Source organism: Enhydra lutris, unplaced genomic scaffold (genome assembly GCF_002288905.1).
Source record: "Enhydra lutris kenyoni isolate GAN:26980312 unplaced genomic scaffold, ASM228890v2 scaffoldscaffold34, whole genome shotgun sequence".
Taxonomy (NCBI): Eukaryota; Metazoa; Chordata; class Mammalia; order Carnivora; family Mustelidae; genus Enhydra; species Enhydra lutris.
The window spans coordinates 28421954-28441665 of NW_019154118.1; the positions used below are offsets into that span (position 1 = coordinate 28421954).

General features: G+C 45.2%; 1 protein-coding gene across 2 annotated transcripts in view; it reads left to right on the forward strand.

Moving 5' to 3' along the window:
• Positions 1 to 19712, forward strand: part of LOC111153783 (platelet derived growth factor D) — a 223475-nt gene that overhangs the window by 132842 nt on the left and 70921 nt on the right. Inside the window, exons 2-3 of one of the 2 annotated variants that reach the window (XM_022513020.1) lie at positions 16010 to 16214; positions 19112 to 19292. In XM_022513020.1, coding sequence (XP_022368728.1) covers positions 16010 to 16214; positions 19112 to 19292 — 386 coding nt within the window. The remainder of the gene's footprint in view (positions 1 to 16009; positions 16215 to 19111; positions 19293 to 19712) is intronic. The other variant, XM_022513021.1, reaches the window with a different exon arrangement.

Below are 19712 nucleotides of genomic sequence, written 5' to 3' on the forward strand. Positions count from 1 at the left end.
TGTCAGGGATTGCCTGCAGGGTTTGTGAATGCTGGTTTCCAAACCGCACATGAGGGGTGCCTGGGTGGCTCAGTCCGTTCAGCGTCCAACTCTTGATCTAAGCTCGGGTCTTGATCCAGGGTCATGAGTTCAAGCCCCATGTTGGGTTCCATTCTGGGTATGGAACCTACTTAAAAAGAAAAAAAGAAAAGAAAAAACTGCAAGTGAACTAACTCAGCCAACAAACGGACTACTTGCTTGACCTCTCCTGTGCTGCCTGCTTCTGTGGCTGTCCGTAGAATTAGCTTGTGCTGAGAATATTCTGAATTTCATTCCTTTGTCCCATGTATACTGAAAGCCTTTTAGTATCTCCCACTGGGTTCTGCAACAGCAGTGAATGAGACCCAGTCTTTATTTTCCAGAATCTTCTGGTCTGGAAAATGGAGGACAGGAAGAGAGTGAGTGTTTCAGGCAAAGTCAATAAAAAGACATGTGTTAAGTTTTCTGTCACAATATCTGACCCAAGAAGTGTTATCCCCCCCCACTTACTATATACCATCATAAGGTACTCTTGATTGTTTTTTAATTACAAAACCCTTCTGTACCACAGTTATTCACCAGGGAGAACAGCAGTCATCACTGTGCTAGTTTTTAAGTCTTTCTAGAGGTATAAATGTCAGTGACACAGAAAAGGGCCTGTTGAGCAAACCCCAAGGATCCTACCAATAACACTTACACCAAATATGGTGCACTTCCCTTCTGGGAGGCGCTCACGGGCACAGCCATAGTAGCCAGCTCTTCCTCACAGAAATTAGTGTCCTGGTCTACGTACGAAGGTAAAGATGGAGGCAGTATCTGCTGAGTCAGTGTTTGTGAGGCACACGTCAGGAACCCACAGAGAACCCCGCGGATGAGAGAAAATACCAAGACTTCCACACTTTATTGTTTATTAAATCAGTGTTAGTCTACACCTAGAGGTCAGATCTTCCTATCTGAGTCTCCGGCATTTGTCTGTGTCTGCTGGAAGCTTGACAGGAAGAAGCCCAAAGAGATGATAACAGGTACTTCTAATGACACAGAGACATCTGGGGGTTGAAAAAGAGAACTTCTCCTCACCAAATTCTAATATGACCGATAGTTCCTAAGTGCCACTGCATGCCAACTGTGGAAGGAGAGATTTTCCTGCCAACCTCCCTTCACCCCAGACAGCTGACACACACCCTTTCCAGAGGAAGAACGATGCCATGTCCATCCTTTCAGTCCAGCAGAGGTCATGGGGCCCTATCCATGTTGAGGTAGCGTGTACTCAGGAGACGTTGGCTGGGTATGTATCTCACGCAGCCTTTTAAACCTCAGTAAAAACACAAGCACACTTGTGAACTCACTGCCTGTGGTGGCCACTCTGCTTTCCTCCCTGCATGTTTTTTCTTCCTCACAGAACCCTGGTAGGTGGACATGAAGTTGGGGTGTGTGTCTGAGAGAGAGCCTGCCTCCCCCGGCCCAGCAGTGTGTGGTGTGTGTCTGAGAGAGAGCCTGCCTGCTGGAGGGTGTGAGGTTCCAGAGCAGTTTCTCTCTCTTAGGATGAGATTCGTGTAGAAGAAGGCTGTTTCTTGGCCTCTGCATCCGACCCTATGAGGAGGAAATGGCTGGAGCTTTGGAGGGCCTCTGTCAGATTTTGAGACAAGCCCGCATGCCCGGGCTGGCAGAGGGGAAAGGTGGGAGCCCGTGATGACATCTCAGTGTCTTGAGTGAACCCACCCTTCCAATCCAAGATGACACATTGTCTTTATGGTCCAGCCGTTTGCTCGCTCATCTGTTACGTGCAGCCTGCGTGAGCTTCTGAGGTCCGTGACTTGATCACAACTCGTGACGCCTGCAAATAAAACAAAGGGTCTCTTCCGTGGGCAGAATTTCAGAAGGGTTCTGTCAGCAGATATTTCTTGAGAGCTCTCTGCTCTTCAAAAATTGATGAATTGGGAGAGAATGTATTTCTGTGGAGATTTCTGGACTCTGCAGGACACACATGGAATGGATAGAAAGAACCAGCCGGCATTCAGTGTAGTTTCCGTGTGAGCGCTCCGCGTGCATGACGGCATGGCCTTTGGGTCCCTGCGATGAACCAAACGTGAAAATAGAGACAGAAGATCACATGCAAAATGTACGTGGTCTCATAAGTTGGTGAAACATGACATTCGGAGTAGTCTAACATATTAATACACTGGTGCTTTTTTAAAGGACTTTATTTATTTTAGGGAGAGTGTGTGTTTGTGGCTGGGAGGGGCAGAGGGAGAGGGAGAGGGGGAATCTCAAGCAGACTCCCTGCTGAGTGCAGAGCTGGACTCGGGGCTCGATCTCATGACCCTGAGATCATGACCTGAGCTGAAATCAGGAGTCTTAATCTCCTGAACCACCCAGGTGCCCCAATGCACTGGTAATTTTTCCATTTATTTGGATGTCTCACTTCCTAAAACCCTATTTTGTTCTCTCTCTCTCTCTCTCTCTCTCTACCCATGTGTGTGTATATATCTATATATCTTTAGGTCTAATGTAGAGACAGTATGATACTAGTTAGAAAACTGTCTTATTTAAGGAAAATGCTAAATATATCATTTTCCTTTGTGCACAGGTGCTTTAAAATGCTTTTTTTTTTTTTAGATTTCATTTATTTGTTTGACAGAGAGAGTGAGAGAGAGAGAGATCACAAGTAGGCAGAGAGACAGGCAGAGAGAGGGGGAAGCAGGCTCCCCACTGAGCAGAGAGCACGATGCGGGGCTCAATTCCAGGACCCTGGGACCATGACCTGAGCTGAAGGCAGGGGCTTAACCCACTGAGCCACCCAGTCATCCCTTAAAATGCTTTTTAAAAAAATATTCCAGATGCAAAGGCAGTGCCATCTTTTCTTTTTTATTTGAAGTACCGAAAGAAATGGCCTGTAGTAGTTCTTCCCTCTGAAACTGCTATTTTTCTAAGATTAACCTTAAAAAATGCAGCTTCGTTCACACCTGAGACCCCCTGAGAATAAACAAAATCCGCATTTCTTTTTCAGGCAGTAGCCTGTCAATCCAAGAAGCAAACAGAGCTGTGTTTCAGCGGCTGGCTTCTCCTGCCATCTGGTCTCTGCGGCGGTCAGTCTCACAGAGGATTAGTCACTGTAGCTCAATTTGAAAGTTATAATTTTATTATGTTTCAGAAGGAAATCTAGTAAAGTTTAAAAGCAATTATGTATGGTTTATGAATGACATAAAAAATATCATTATAAGAGTTCAGAGCAACAGATCCATGGCAATATTCTTGAAGCCTTAAGCTGATGGGAATAGAAAGTTCTATTTTTCTTCTCCTTTGCAAAAACAATTGTAATGGAGGAACCTGGAACTGGCAGCTTCTACCACATGGTGTTGGACTTGGGGTGAGCACATAAAGCCCACACGCTGTCTGAAGGTGACCTCTGATTCCTACCAGGCGCTCCTGGAGATCTGACTAAACGCTTAAGGAGTGATGGCCCACTTTGGATCTTGTCCCAGAAAATAGCTTCAGATTCTTTCCTGCTAGTCATGTATGAGATTCTATTATTAATATATGCGCTCCCAAGGAAGCCAGACAGATTGCTGGGATGTATCTATCACTCGTCATCTTTTCCAAGTCGTCTTCCAGTTTTCTAGGGTGAAGCATGCCTCTTTGAGTTCCCAGGTAGGTTCCTTTTAACTGTGTATAAACACACCATTAGCATTCTCGGTACTCGGTAAATGCTGGTATGAATTGTCCTTTACGAAAGGCCACACCCTTTTCTCTATGTCATCAGAAAAAGTGATTCTAGATGACCGCAGGAGTGGTCCAGCACGAGAGCGAGCTTGCCTTCTGGTGACACACGTTTCATATACCCACGCTGTGTTCCAAGTGCCTTCATAATCATGAAGGACACTATGGGTTGGGGTATGTACAGGTTTCTAGTTTGGCAGTCCGACTCTATCACAGTCCGACTCTATCACAGTCTGACTCTGTCACAGATACATAGATAGATAGATACATAGATAGACAGTCTCCAGATATATGACCGTGTCTCGGTTATTTCCCTTAGTTTTTCCTATCAAAAATACTGTTATTTGCTATAAAATTTTTGGGTTAAAATGAAAGTTACAGAGAGTAAGTAGGATAATCTTATTTGAGATGAAAAATGATCTCTTCCATCATCTGTCACTCATGAAATTCTCTTATTTGTTCATTCATTTACTCTTGTAATGGACGCTTAGTTACTATCCGCCAAGTCCTGGTACTGTGCCTGGTGCTAAGCTCCGTGGGGGAGCTTGTGGGTATGTGGTGAGTGGCACTAGACTGACAGGGTGTGTAAAGCATGGAGATGAGGGGTGGAATAAAACCCAAAGTATTAGCTCATCTGTCCAGGTCTCCCCCCTCCGTCTGCAGAACTGGTTACAGAAATCTGAGGTCTACTGTTTAGAAATGGTTGATGCAACAAAAATGAGTCAACAAAGAACAGAACAAAATTTTCTCTGTCATGCGTTTAAGGGATTTTCTGCTTCTGAATGTGTAGTAATAATGAAGACCAATGAACTAGGTTCCTTTGTGTTCTAAACAGACCATAAGCACTAAGCACCTTGTAGTACTTGAGACATATCTAGTAGAATATTAGCTTTTTGTGAAAATTACTCTTTAATCTAACATTTACAGATATCCTGAAGAACATGTAAATAAGGTTCTACACAGATTTAATTTGCCCAGAGATTTCTTTGTCCTAAATAGGAAAACCACCCAATCTTTCTGTTACTTCCAAGCAAAGATTCATCGAGCAAGTTATCGGTTGGGTACCCACTGTGAATAACACATCTACCTAGCAGTTTGTAATCTTGTCGAACAGGTAAGAGGAAACCTAAATGTGGAATAATGGGGAGACCTAGAGTATGAGTCAGTGGGAAAGTGAGTGATGCAAATAGGGGTTGTTTCTGGGCCCACGACAGACCTAGATGCTCATTTCTACTTCCCCCACTTAAAACAGATGTAGGCTCAGAATCCTAAGTTAATATTGCAGGAGGTCATCACCACTCGCGTTCACCCACTCGGTAACTAAAACCCATTTGCTGTCTCTAACAAGACAAGTTCTGAAGACGGTCAAGCTCCCTTACTCAAATGTATTTTTCTGGCAACTCAGCAACATCTTTCTTCCTCTGTGGTCCTCAGGGGTTCATCTATGAATTCTCTGCCCCTATCGGTTTCTCTCCCCAACATCTCTCCCACCACCTCTGCAATGATTTATTGCAAAAGAACAGTGGATGCTATCCAGAGCGTGGATAGTTTCTGCTACTGATCGCAAAACAAAGACATGAGTCAAGCCCTCACTTCAGTATGAGGGACACAAGCAGAGCCCTGTGGTCATCACCAGAGCTGCTTGTCACTTCCAGGAGGCTGCCCTGCTGGAAATTGGGTCTAGCCACACGATGAGCTTTGGCCAGGGCTCTGCAAACAGAAGCATTTAGAAAACCGGTGGGTCCCTGAGTGGGAAAGCAGGAAACAGAGCCCCCCGACCCAAGTAGATGGACATGCAGGGTGAGCAACAATGAAAACTTTGTTGTGAAAAGAAGTGAGATTTAGGCCGGTACCATCCGGCCCCTCCTGACGAACACCACTGTGTGACCACAACAGGACAAGGTGGAGAGGGCTCACCAGGTCAGGCCACCATGCTGGAGAGACCTGTTGGCAGGAGACTGGCGAGCAGACATGAGTTTGGCTCCATTCTGAAGCACTGTCCACTACAAAACCCAACATGGCCCCAGCATAGCTTTGGAATAGCTTATGTGGGGAAACGCATCTGTTTTGAGAACACACAAAACTCTTTTTTTATAACATGGTAATAGCATGAATTCATCCATAAAAATTTAACTCTTCTATTTCATTATCCCAGTGGAAGTCCAAGTTCAAGCCTTTTTTGAGTTGAGCCTCAAAAGCCTTATTTATTTCTGTCCTTCAGTGTGGAGACATAGCACCCAGGTAACATGACCTTTTTCATGACCTCTGTGTGTGTGTGCATGCACGTGTGTTCTTGGTTTGCTGAGCTTAGCACTTTTGGGCCTCAAATATTTTTAAGAAAGATTGAGGAGTACTGGGAATCCATCTGCATTTTCTGTTTAATTAATTGCAGTATAATTCTTGGCTTACGGGAGTTAGAATCAGTGCATCGGACGGCAGATTCTCCCGAAAGCTACCAGCTATTGACAGATAGATGTTTATCACACCACACTGTGTGAATTATTTGCATTAATATCTCTGAGCTTTGACAGTTCTTTGACCTGTTCTGAGATATATAGTAATTTCTTCTGCCTTTATTTTAATGTCTGAGGTAAGAAGGGAATTTGTTTACTTAAAGCTCGATGACAAGTCAAAATTCAGCTTTCTGGGCTTGTATGTCTCTTCTCAGCTTCAGTCCTGTAAAGCACTGGATAATTTCTTCACAAGAGAACATGGAAGGGATATCATTTCTCCAGGTTTTTTTTTGTCTATTTATATTTTTCATTTGTTTGCACACTCATTTATATGCCTAGAGGCATTTTCATTTTTGTGCTCCATTTTAATGCAGACTTGGAAAGGCACTTTACATTACAGTTAGATATCCAAATATAAATTATAATTCATCCATGTATAATGCTACCCATGAACATACCCGAGTTTGAAGTTTGAGATGAATAGTTATCTCTTAAACGTGACTAAATTTGGACAGACAAAAATCTGCCCTCACTTGCTCTATTTCCTGACAGCTGGACCCTTACCTTTAACAGTAATCATACAATATTTCCCTATTTTGAAATCTGAATATGCGAAAAATTCTGGAATTCACCGACATTCAGTATTGAAAAACGACTCACTCTACAAAGAGCATCGAGGCCGTGTAGCTTAATAAACGTGTGAGTGTAATTACAGGTACCCGTGATGTGCTCATGTCTATTACATGAGAGATAATTAATGTACGTAGCAAATAGGGATACACAGATCACAAATTAGAAGCCGAGTGATGCTTATATGAACCCCCAGTTAGTTTTCTCTTGCATTTGATGAATCTTTAGTCAAACATGATTGGGAAAATGCTCTGTCTTCATCATGCGAATCAAGTTCTTAATCAGGGGATAGTTCAGAATCGTCTTCTTCGTTCCACACTGTCCTGATCCCATAGCAGTTTTGCTGGGCTGATGACTGCTTCCTGAAACTTACTCCACAAACTAACTTGAGAAAATTCTCACCCTCCGTGAAGACTCAAAGTTCATACTTTTTCGTCTTCCTTGACGTTGTTTGTAGGAATATTAATTTTCATATAATCAGTGCTTCCTAGGGAGAAGGGGAGATCTCATTTTTCTTGGGCATGACTTTTCCTGCTATTTTGCCTCTTATCTTTCTGTATCTCTGAGCTGTGTTCGCAGTGATTAAAGTAGATCTTTTTGTCGTTATAATTGTCTTGTTTTCTAGGTGTTAAGTTAGTATAATTGAAAAGGTCTCTTTCTTTGATTCTGTAATACTTCCCGTCATCCCACTCAGCACTGCCCCTCCCTGTCTGCCACAGTTCTGCATATGATTGATTCACTCTTTTCCTGTCTTCCTCATGTAAGCAACAGCACAACACAGAAAGACTACAGTAAAAGAAAAGAGGCTTATTGGAAAGTTAATGAATAGGTATTATCCTAATGAGATAAAATTCAGCGTAGATTCTTGGGGCTATTTTTATTTTCACCCCTCTTAATTTTCTAAATATAGGCCAAAGCTAATTTTCATTTTAATAGAATTTTGCAATCATTTTAGAGTATACCTATAAAACAGAAGCTATTTTGAAGGAAAGCATATGTATTAGTCTCCCACCCCCTGTTTGTGATTTTACTTTCCCCGATGTCATTTGCCCTGGGTCATCGATGGTCTGGAAGCAGGTGATCTTCCTTCTGATGTATAGTCGAAGGGTCAGGATTGGCCTCCTGCCACGTCACCACGCACATGTGGTTTGTCACCTCCCATCATCCCCAGAGGGACGAGTACAGTTGGGAGAGCCCACAGTCACAGGATTGTCGTCACCGTATATTGTCACAGTTGCTGTGGGTCAGTCTTAGCTACTATTGCTGATCCCTCCCTGTGCCTAAATTAAGCTCTCTCGGAGGTGTGCGTGTTCCCAGAAAACATAGCGTGTACAGCAGTCAGTGGTGCAGGCGTGCACAGGGGTCTTGGAGCGATCGTCCCATGGGTGGGAGCAGCTCCTGTAATTCCTCAGGGTTGTGTCATGACACAACAAAAGCTTGTGCATTAAAAGATCCGCTGAGCGAAGGAGTAGTAACCATCAGTCCAGTGCTTTGGGCATCACGGCATTCCTGGTGACTGTTTCTGGCCAACATCCAAAGAGAATTGAGGGTACTTTTTTCTTTTTCTATTTTGATAGACTCAAATTCTTAAAGAAGAATCATTTTGGAGCTCAGGGAATGATCAAGTGATTATCCTCCAAAAACACACTCCAAATGGTTACTCTGAGGAAGTTTGTTTATAAAACAGTAACACTTTAGTTTGTGCCAAAAGGAACTGTAATTTAAAATAATAATAATAATAATAATAATACATAACTGGCAGGCAACCATTTCCCTCCTCCCTGAATCTTTGTGAAGGGAAAGGTTCTTGTACGACGACTGGAGTCCTTAGAAAAATCTCTGCTGGAGAATTCTAAATAAATGTCTGATGTTTAATCAGCTTTGCTCTCAAGGTGCTTAGAAGCGGAATGAGCACAGGCGACTTGTTTGAGAGCTGACAGGGGATTTGGGAAGAACCAGTGTTCACTAGGAACACATGCCAGGTGTTAACCCAAATTTCTTTAATGAAGATGGCCCCACCAACAGAATTTAGTTCATTGTTTGCAAGCTTTGGTGCCTTGGGAAACACGGAGGGGGAAAATGTTGAAAATGCTCTCACACTGATTTTTAAACGAACATTTTTAACGAGGTCTAATGTTCACCTTTAGCAGTTCACATGGTGAGACTCCAACCCTGTGCTTTTTAAGTTAGATAATTTTCCATAAATTATCTCCTAATTAAATTCAATTTCATCCCAGTTGTGTGTTTTAGGATCTGTTCTACAAATTGACCTATTCGTTTTAAAATTAGAGACTCCCTGCCCTACCCTCTTTTATATTCTCCGCATCTCCCTGCTTCTTGTTTGTCTCTTCAACAAGGCGCCGAGCTGTGGAGCTGTGGAGCTGTGTCTTACTAATGAGGCGCTATTCTGTAGCCTAGGAAGGTTTTCTACACTGTGTTGTTAGCCACGGACGAAGGGCGCAAAGATAATCTGCCTTCACTTTGTAGCAATACTGAGGATGACGCATTAGGCAAGGCACAGACCTGACCCCTGATTAGCCTTGCTAAGCTTACTGTTCTAAACTAGAGGCTTGCACCCGGTGGGAACCTCCACTCAGTCCCCTGACTCTGTATGGTGCTCGACAGATCTGAGCGTGGCCCCACTTACAATGGCAACCCTCCCCCCCTCCCCGCTTTTATGCCAGGGTTCTTCTTTTCTTTCTTGGTCCCAGGTTTTCCAAGTGTGGTACAGACTGGCTGTCGTGAACTTGGTGGTAACAGAGTTGGATGGAAATAGCACAGAAGAGGAGGCGGGATCATTCCGGTGGAATTCTCCCCCAAATAATCCTTTAATGTTGATGCCAAATGTATCCCCCATGATGTCGGGCCCACTGGCTACATCAGAATCACATTTCTTATAAATAAAACATTTGGGAGACACCTGAGTGGCTCATTCGGTTGAGCATCTGACTCTTGGTTTCAGCTCAGGTCGTGATCTCAGGGTCCTGAGATCAAGCCCCGTGTCAGGCTCCGTGCTCAGCGGGGATTCTGCTTGAGGTTCCCTCTCTCCCTCTGCTTTCTGCTCTTTCCTCCCACCTCCCGACTTTCTCTCCCTCTCAAAATAAATAAATAGATACATCTTAAAAAAAAAAAAAGAAAATATTTTGGTGCTGGAGTTACAAGGCATAGTCCTTTCCCTGAAGAATGTAATATTCTGCATATTTTCTTTTTACTTTCCTGTGAGACTTTCAACGAAATAATGAAGCACCTTTGAGTATCTTCAGCTCTTATTTCCTGTCCCTAACCAGCCCTGCTTAGCTTTAAAACCTGCTAAACAGAGAATACATTGTTCCCACATTAGATTTATTTAAATTCTTCTACAATGTGTTCAGCACAAATCTGTGGGCAAAGCAGTGAGCTGTGAGCCCGGGATACTTTTCTAGTTTATAAGAAGTGAAGATTTTCCTAAGTGTGTGTTTGAACAACTTGTTGAAATTGTCCATTCACACTCTTCTTTTAGACGACAGAGTATGACTCTGTAGAACTTCTTTGTTAGACGGAAGAGTGTCTGTCCCATTGGAGATTGGGCATTTCAGATTCTGTTGTCCCATCTTTGCCTCACTCTTGACCACTTAGTCTTGGTCAACCCACTGGCACCCCCATCCCCTTGCAAGAAAATTGGGTGAGGTGTCGTGTCCCTTGGACCTGAACAGAATCTTGAGTGTCACGTGATGTGGCCCCCTTAAGTATCAGTTTAAGAAACAGAAGCCAAAAGGATGACATGGTGGGTCCAGTGCTGTTGTGTGTGGTCATGAGGGAAAGCCATTGGGACCAGAACTTGGCAAAGCTGGATTCAAGACTCTTACACACACCAGCCTCCATTCCTGTGGCTTGCAACACATCCCTTTAACTTCTTGGGGCTGGTTTCATTACCTGTTCAAGGAACAAAACAATTTAATTTCAAAGAAAAAAACAGGGCACCTGGGTGGCTCAGTAGATTAAGCCTCTTCCTTCAGCTCAGGTCATGATCTCAGGGTCCTGGGATCGAGCCCCCGATCGGGCTCTCTGCTCAGTAGGGAGTCTGCTTCCCCCTCTCTCTCCCTGCCTGCCTCTCTGCCTACTTGTGATCTCTCTCTGTGTCAAATAAATAAATAAAATTTAAAAAAAAAAGAAAAGAGAAGGAGAGCAATGATATTTACTACCTCCTTGTTTGTTACATAAACTTGTATTGACGATGGACTTACAGAATTGGATTCTTATCAACTGCATTGCTCCCTTCCCAGATTAAGTAGTCTTGCTGTGGTGGGTTAGCAGCAGAAGCGGGGCTCCTTGGTTTATATATCATTCAGGTGTAGTCCTGGCAAATGTTGTTTCTGTGATATATATGGTGCAGCCATTTTGCAAATTATATTTTGTAATATATCCCTTTGCACGTTAGGAATTTTCTGAGTCCAGTGACCATTCTTTGGTTCTCTTTCAGTCATGCTGCTGGCTCCTAGATGTCTTATGGAGACAGTGGGGCAAATGCGTATGCCTGTCCTGTCCCACTGCATTTGTGCGGTGGCACAGTCTGTAATGGGATCATCGTTTGCTCCTGTGGGCCAAGTATTTCAATCCTATTTAACTGTTCATCATCTGGGCTTTGCCTTTTATGTTGTCATAGTAATATCATGATCTGAGAATAAATAAGAGTATTGCCATTATCCGTGATTCCATTCCCTCTTAAGCATCATGTTATGTGACAGAGGATTACCACAGGTATCTGTCGGGACCAGGAACTATTCTGTTCCATGACACAGAGGAAGCTAGATGGGGGGCGGGGGACACCCAGGTGCTCTGTGTCAAAGTCAGTAAGACAGGTAGCCTCTCACCTTAGGGTCACTGGGCACCAGAAAGGATGACTTGGAGGAGGTTCCAAGGTCAAAGACAGGAAAGTGAGCCCAGGACAGGTCATCAGCTGGGGAGGTAAGATGAAATATTGAACTTGAGGTGTAGAGTCCCAACAAGGACATGGAAGAACCAGGTCAGTCGGGAAGAGCAAGGAAGATGATGGGACCTGTGAGGTGGTCAGCCGGGTGAGCAGTTCTCCCCCAGGCAGCAGAGGAATCCCCGAGGGCTCTCTTAAAACAAGCAGCGCTCTTCTCCACCCCAGCTCTCTTGCCTCAGTGCGTCTCAGGTGGGTCCCGGTCATCTGCATTTCTGACAAGCTCTGCGGTGATGTTAATGAGTCTGATCTGGGAGACACACCTGGAGAGCCGCGGTTCTAGGTGAATCCCAGAGATGAGTGCTGGGGCCTGAGGTGCTGTTCCTCGAGCTCCTTGGATACTTGGGTGGATGAGCTGAGTTTGTTTAAAGGTTTGGGGACAGAACAGACAAATACAACACGTGGCTTTGTTTTTTTCTTTTCATTTTAATTGGCTTTAAAGAAAAGATCAAATGCATAACTCAGAGTTTATGAGGATGTAAACTTCCTTCTGAATTAGATTGTGCAATAAAGAACTTACATTCTTGCCATATAAGCGTACATGGGGTATGCTGCTGAGCGAAGTAAGTCCATCAGAGAAAGACAGTTATCACATGATTTCATTCCTATGTGGAATTTAGGAAACAAAACAGAGGATCATAGGGGAAGGGAGGAAAAACTGAGAAGAAATCAGAGAGGGAGACAAGCCATAAGAGACTCTTAACCCTAGGAAACAAACTGAGGGTTGCTGGAGGGGGAGGTGGGGGGATGGGATCACTGGGGGATGGGCATGACAGAGGGCACGTGATGTGATGAGCACTGGGTGTGCCATGTGCAGCTGATGAATCACTGACCTCCACCTCTGAAGCCAATAATACACACTATGTTAAGTAATTGAATTTAAATTTTAGAAAAGGAAAAAAAAATTATTCTCTATGAACAATGACGTATTTCATTGTTCTATAGTTTAGCAACTAGAACAGCACTCTGGTTACAGGCACGTGCTCCGAGGACGGACTGCCTCGGGTCAGACCGCGATCCCGCCACCAGCTCTGTGTCATGAGGTCCCAGGCCCCCTAGATTCGCTGAGCTCCCTGTGTTCTGTGTCCACTTCTGCGGAGGGCAGGGACCTCTGCCTGGCTGTCAGCAGTGTCTGTCGGTTACCTGTAAAGCCCACAGGTGCCCCCACCTGCCCTGGGTCCCACCGGGGCCCGTTTGGACTCTGCTCCAGATCCGGTTGTTTGCAGACGTCTTCGCGGGACCCCGTATACACACCTCGTATTCCGCCCAGCCCTGTAGCTCTCCGGGCTCCGAGCAACCACGGCCCTGGCCTCAGCGCTTCCCCTCTCCGCACGTGGCTCACAGAGGTGTGCAAGGTGTGCCTCGGCTTTGCTTCTCAGGTGCAGGACCCTTGACTGTTCTCTAAGCATTCTGAAACTAGAGCCAAACGTCACCTAGCGTCTGGAATGTTAAAAGCGCCCAAACACTGATGACGACCCCCGAAAGAGACCAGACAGAAATGTGCCGCTCAGACTCCTTATTCGACAAATAAGCGATGTGAACACCTCAGTGCCTGTTTTTAAATGCAATCGCTGTATCTTTAGGGTTACGCGTACCTTCTGTTCATGGCCAGTGGTTATCTAGTTGTTATTTACATTGATACAAAGTTTCGTTTTACAATAGATTTGCTTTTGATTAAAAATACTCACTTAGAGGGGCACCTGGGTGGCTCAGTCAGTTAAGCCTCCAACTCTTGATTTCGGCTCCTGATTTCTTGATCTCAGGGCTTGAGATCGAGCCCCACATCAGGTTCCACTCAGCGGGGTTCTGCTGGGGATTCTCTCCCTCCCTTTCCCTCTGTCCCTTCCTCCCACCCACTTGTGCATGCATGTTCTCTCTCTCTCTAAAAAAAATTAATTTAGAGAAATATTAAGCAAATGATAGTACTCAAGGTAAGGAAATAGGGCAGCAATTGTAAAGGTAAAAACTCCGGTGATAGAAGGGTTAACAGCACTGCAAAACATTATGTTTTATAGTCTGCACCTGATAAAGGATTGTTGATTGGCTGGCTGATCGTTCATTCTCTCTTCCTGGCAGACAGCTCTCCCTCATTTCCTGTAAGCCCCTTATAACAAAGCGAGCAGACAGGCAATTCTCATGGCTCCGTTTCAGCATAAGGTCCCGGAAGAGAGGAGGGAAGGGTCAGTTAGGAGAGACGTTCGCTGGCACCTGGGAGGCTGGAGGAAGCCGCAGAGCCAGAGCTGTCCCTCCTGTCCTGGTTTCCAGAGACCAGCTCCTGTCAGCCCCTGGGCTCCTCGAGCACTCTCTCTCCCACACAGAGTCAAACTGGGCAAGTGCAACACGTTGAACACTGAACAAGTTAAAAACTCCATAATATGGAGTTTTTATGTTCCTGTGTGCAGGAACATTCGTGAAAAGGAGAGAAGCTTCTGAGTGTCACGTGCTTTTTCCCTCTTCCTTCCTCCGCTGTTTGGGAAGCTTTGCCTGCCACCCCGGGCAGCCCCACCTCCCGGTGGTTTCCACCAGCAATTTAAGCCTCCCTGACCAGGCTCACTGAATTATAGGGCCTCAGAGTAAACGCTCTGTGGGAGAACGCAAGGAGACGGAGGCAGGAGGCCCACTAATGGCAGGGTCTGGGCAGCCAAAGTCTAGAATGCAAAGAGCTCTGGATATTGGGGAAGATGTAAAGACAGACCTACAGAGAGGAGGTCAGAGTCCACAGGCGAAGGGCATGGCACCCACGAGACTACACTTCAGACACCAACTGAAGATGGGGGAACCCGTCAGCCCACACTTCTTACCAGCTGGCTGCAGATTCAGGACCCATAAACCCATCAGGTTTGATTAATTTGTGAGAACTCAAGAACTCAAGAAAGAACTGTCATTATAACCACGGTTTTACTATTAAGTTTCACGGTGCAGACTACAAATCGGGACCGGCCGGATGAAGACACATATGGGACGAGGTCTGGGAAGGGCCCAGGCAGGAAGCTTTCATGTCCCCAGGACACGTCCCTCCTAGCCCCTCTGTGTGTACGCTGCCCAGGAGGTTGACCCAAGCCCCTGGGACCAGAGAGCCTCTCGGGCTTTCATTCTGCAGGTGTGATGGATAGGATCACTGACTGTGTGACTGGACACAGTCCCTGGTGCCCGGTTCCTCCAGGGAGGGTGGGAGGTCAGGCTGATGTCAAGGCTCCAAGCCCTAGCCCTCTAACCACAGGGCTGGTCTTATGGCCCAGCCAGCCACCGTCCTGAAACTGTTTAGGGACCCACGGTTGGCTAATGACCTCATTTGTGTAAACTCTGGTGTGGTCCCCAGGGTCCACCATGAATAACAAAGACCCTTCTGTCACCTGGGAAATTCTAAGGGGTTACGAGTTCCCTCTCAGGAACCCTGGACAAGGACCAGACAAGTTCTTTATGATAAAACAGAAACTAGAATAACGATCAGGCCTTTAAGAGCTCCTGGGTGGCTCAGTCGTTGAAGCTTCTGCCTTCGGCTCAGGTCATGATCCCGGGGTCCTGGGATCGAGGCCCGCATGGGGCTCCCTGCTCCGCGGGGAGCCTGCTTCTCCCTCTCCCCCTCCCTTCGCTCGTGCTCACTCTCTGTCTCAAATAAATAAAATCTTAAAAAAAAAAATCAGATCTTTAAGTCACCAAAAACTAAGGCAAAGAAATAATGATTTTTATGATAGAGACACCACTGGAAAGTGTTGTTTGAATTACAAATAAGTGGTCACTAAGCCCCGTGAAATTCTTTTCTGTGTTTCGCTCTCTTGTTTGTTCATGTGACAATGTTTATTGAGTCTGACCTGTGCTCCTCACTGAAGCTATGTCGTCGCACTGCCAGCATATAGGGAAAAAGAAAAAAAAAATTTTAATGACATGGAAGAAGGGAAAGAAACACTATTTGAAATCATTTACTTATTTTCCTATTGATCTAAATGAACCCGCATTCTGAGATAATTCTTCATTTTTCTTGTCCCAAATTATGCTAAAGGAGCTCCCAAAGTACAAAATATTTCATGTGGGCCTGCGGGAGCCTGGGAGGTGGGGGTCGGAGAAGGAGTGCGGGTGTCACTTGTTTAACCCGAGGGCTGCCGTCTGGCCTTCTGCTCTTCCATAAAACCAGGACATGTTTTAACATGTGATGTTTTTAAACTGTCTTTGTTTGCTTTCCTGTAATTGGAGCAACATACTAATTTCTACCAGTTGTGACTACTAACAGACAGCAATCACCTCACAGACTTGTACCGAAGAGACGAGACCATCCAGGTGACGGGAAACGGCCACGTGCAGAGTCCTCGCTTCCCCAACAGCTACCCCAGGAACCTGCTGCTGACGTGGCGGCTCCGGTCGCGGGACAAGACAAGGATACAGCTCGCCTTTGACCAGCAGTTTGGGCTGGAGGAAGCCGAAAATGAGATCTGCAGGTGAGCAGGGAGGAAACCCTTTCAGGGGCACACTTCCAAGGTGAAGGCAAGGCAGTTCAAGGTGTCCCACCAGACTTCCCTCAGGAGCCCCGGGGACCTGCTCGAGGTGTGTTGTCCCCCTTCCTTTCCGAAGAGCCGTTGGGTCCATCCTGGCAGATGGAACATGGGAGGGCGGACCGCCTGTGCAAAGGGCCTGCTTACCTGGGGCCTCACAGAGAAACACGGGCCCATGATGGCCCGTGAAGGCCGGGCCCCGAGCCGCCTTTGTGAGCAGGTAGACGCATCGGGTGTCCACGACAGCCCCCTTCCCAGGGTGGTTCTGGGACCCATCTGCCATGGGCTTACGGAAGATCCTGCCCTGCTGGGCTCCAGGACCTCAGCCAGGCTGCTGTAACCGATGCATGGCCTGATCTCCCCCGCCTGGGAGAGGGCGGTGGCCAGGACCGTGTCAGGGCCCTACCCTGAAATCACAGGCCTCAGATCCGTGTGAGAAAGAACCGTGAGCCCCGGGTCTGGAAGCAACTCAGACGGACTGTCTCGTGTCCTTCCTGCGCCAGTAGTCGATGAAAACCATGCTCCATAATCTCCCTTCCAAGCGAATTTATCAGAGAAAGCCCCGGCTATTCCTTGAATTGTCTGCTCCCAACATCATAGTCATTTAATTAGCATGTATGAGGCCAGGAAGGGTTTTGTTTCCCTCCCGCACCTTACCCCACGCGCTCCTTCTCCATTGCCGTTGAGCCGCTGAAGAAATCCTTTCAGCAGCTTTATGTCCCTCCGACACATGAAAAGAGGCTGCCTCAAATCTGGCTGTCCTTTGTTGCATGTTTATGAGGCTGACAGCTTTTATCATGTGGCTGTTGTTTTTTTTTCAAGAATAGCAGCAGTGATGATATCTTTCTAAGACCACAGAGGGTAATGTAAGCCAAAAGCAGAGACAGATATAGTCCAAAGAGCTGGTTAATATTTATTTACAGAGAGAACGCACTCCAGCAGATCTCGGGTCTGTGCAACCTGGAAAGGGAGAACTCATTTTCTGGGCTGGAAAAAGAGATGGTGGGAGACACTTTTTTTTTTGGAGACTGTAGAGGGTGGTGATGACCCGGACAGGAAAGCAGGTCCCGACAGCTGAGCTGGGATTTCGACCCTGGCCTTGAAAATAGAAGATGCCAGGGTGCTTTCCTTTCTGGACCCCTCATCAAAATCAGGTTGCGTCTCCAAATTTATGGAGGCAGGTAGAGGAGTAGGTGTGGAAAGGGGAAAGGAAGACGGGAGAGAGACAGGTCAGAGCCTCAGAGCCTCAGACCCTCCCAAAGAATTGAAGTGAAGCTCTCTTGACTTCATCCACAGTAAAAATCACACTGCTGTTGTTTTCACACAAAAAAACAAAAAGGAAAGTGACCTATGGTGTTATTAACAAAGTTTCAAGTATACTCATGCTTTGTGCAGTAACTATGATTTACATATATTGTATATAAAATGTAATGCAATTGATTTCCTACCATCTGTTCCAAAGCCTCCTTGATGTTTACACTGTAATATTTTATTGCTTGAATAATGATTCTTTGTGAGTGCTTTTCACCTTCCAAGCACCGTATAAACATTAAGTAATTAATTTACACAGCACCCAAGAGATATCCAGCCAGGAAATTTGTATAAACTCTTATTTGGCTCATAAGGAAATTGAGGCAAAGGACTTAAGGACCTTGCAAGTCACTTCAATGAAAAGTAGTCATGATGCCAATATTGGATAAGTGGGATGGGTGACAAGTTGGGTAAGTGGGTGATAAGTTCCCCAGCTCCTGTGATTATCCTGTCGGATCCAGGATTTTCTTCACATTCACCTGTGATGTTTCTCACGCTGATTCCTTTTGGCAGTTGGAATGGAAAAACCACAGTGTGTTGAGACAGCGGCCACTGCTCACCCTGAGTGCTCGTCCTCTGCCTTGTGACGTTAGCAGCCCATGTCATCCGGGGGGAGGGAGAGACGGATGCCCAGATGAAAGTCAGGTAGTTCAGCTCACCAAGTAGACTGTCCCAAGATTTGCAGTGTCTGAAAATCAGGGAGATGATCCCTAGAAGATGTACACTCTGTCCCTAAAGACATTCTACCACGTGATGGAAAAGTTATATGGAACATTCAGAGGGGACTGCCCTCTGTTCTTAACCTTGGCATTCGGTGACTCTCTGCCCAGCGTCAGAGTTGAAACTGTGATCTTCTGCTCATTCACACGCTGGTTTAACCAGGCCAGCTAGTTCCAGTAGTGGCTAGGACAGCTCCCTCCCCGAAGTCTTAATGCTTTTCACTATGATAACTGTCCTGTTTTATGATATGATCCTTCCAAAAGACAGCTTCCTAAAGAGTAAATAGAGGTTTATTTTATTTCACCAGGTATCTTCTATAATGAGATGATGTAATGTAATGCTAATTCTATATGCTTTATAGATACAGGTCATTTCTTAAGGAAGCCCTGAATGTGGTGAATTAATTCAAAGTGGGAATTTGTTTGAAAACTTTATATAGTAAATATTTGGACATAGAATTAGAGCTATATCTAAAAAATAGGACAATAGATGACAATAGATTATAGTTACTGGTTTTCCTAGGAAACACTTATGAGCCCCTTGCTCAAACAGTGGCCCATTTTCATTACTGATGATTTGGGCATACTCATGGCTAAACATCCATGAGGGTTCTTTTGGATTATTGAAGTTTGAATTTAGAAAATTTCATCCAAAAAACTAGGTTTCCCTTCAAAATTTCAATGGGCTTTAGTTTTCATTTTAGCAAATAGGTCATGAGAAGGCACATATGTAATTTTCATTTCCGAGTGGAAGTACGAATTTCGTAGTCTACTCTAACCAAAATATGTTTATTTATGCCAAATTGAAACCAGGTATGATTTTGTGGAAGTCGAAGATGTATCTGAAACCAGTACCATAATTAGAGGACGGTGGTGTGGACACAAGGAAGTTCCTCCAAGGATAACATCAAGAACAAACCAAATAAAAATAACATTCAAGTCCGATGACTACTTCGTGGCTAAACCTGGATTCAAGATTTATTATTCCATTGTGGTAAGTAGCCAAAACCACTCTGTGATTAAAAGCAGACACTGGTTTCATAAAGTATAGAGATATTTTCTGTGATTAAATGCAGCGGTATGAGGGTGAACTTTTGTTAATTCTCAGTGGTATGCTGTGTGCCTACTTCATGGCCAACACGGTAAAGCTCTCTTCGGTAAGGAACACTGTTTGGGATCGATTAAGTCAACCCTTGGGTCTACACCTTTTGAACGGAATCCTGGTAATTAGAAAAAGTAAAATAGTTGAGAAGAAAGCAGTATTACCTTTGATCCAGCTGATGTGGGATAAATGTATAGCCCAAAACAGGGCATTTGGAAAGTTGACCATCTTCCATTCAAAAAGTTGTCTGTGTCCTTCCAGCCACAGAGAAGTGTGTGAATGATTTTAGTTTAAATTCTGATCCAAACTAGG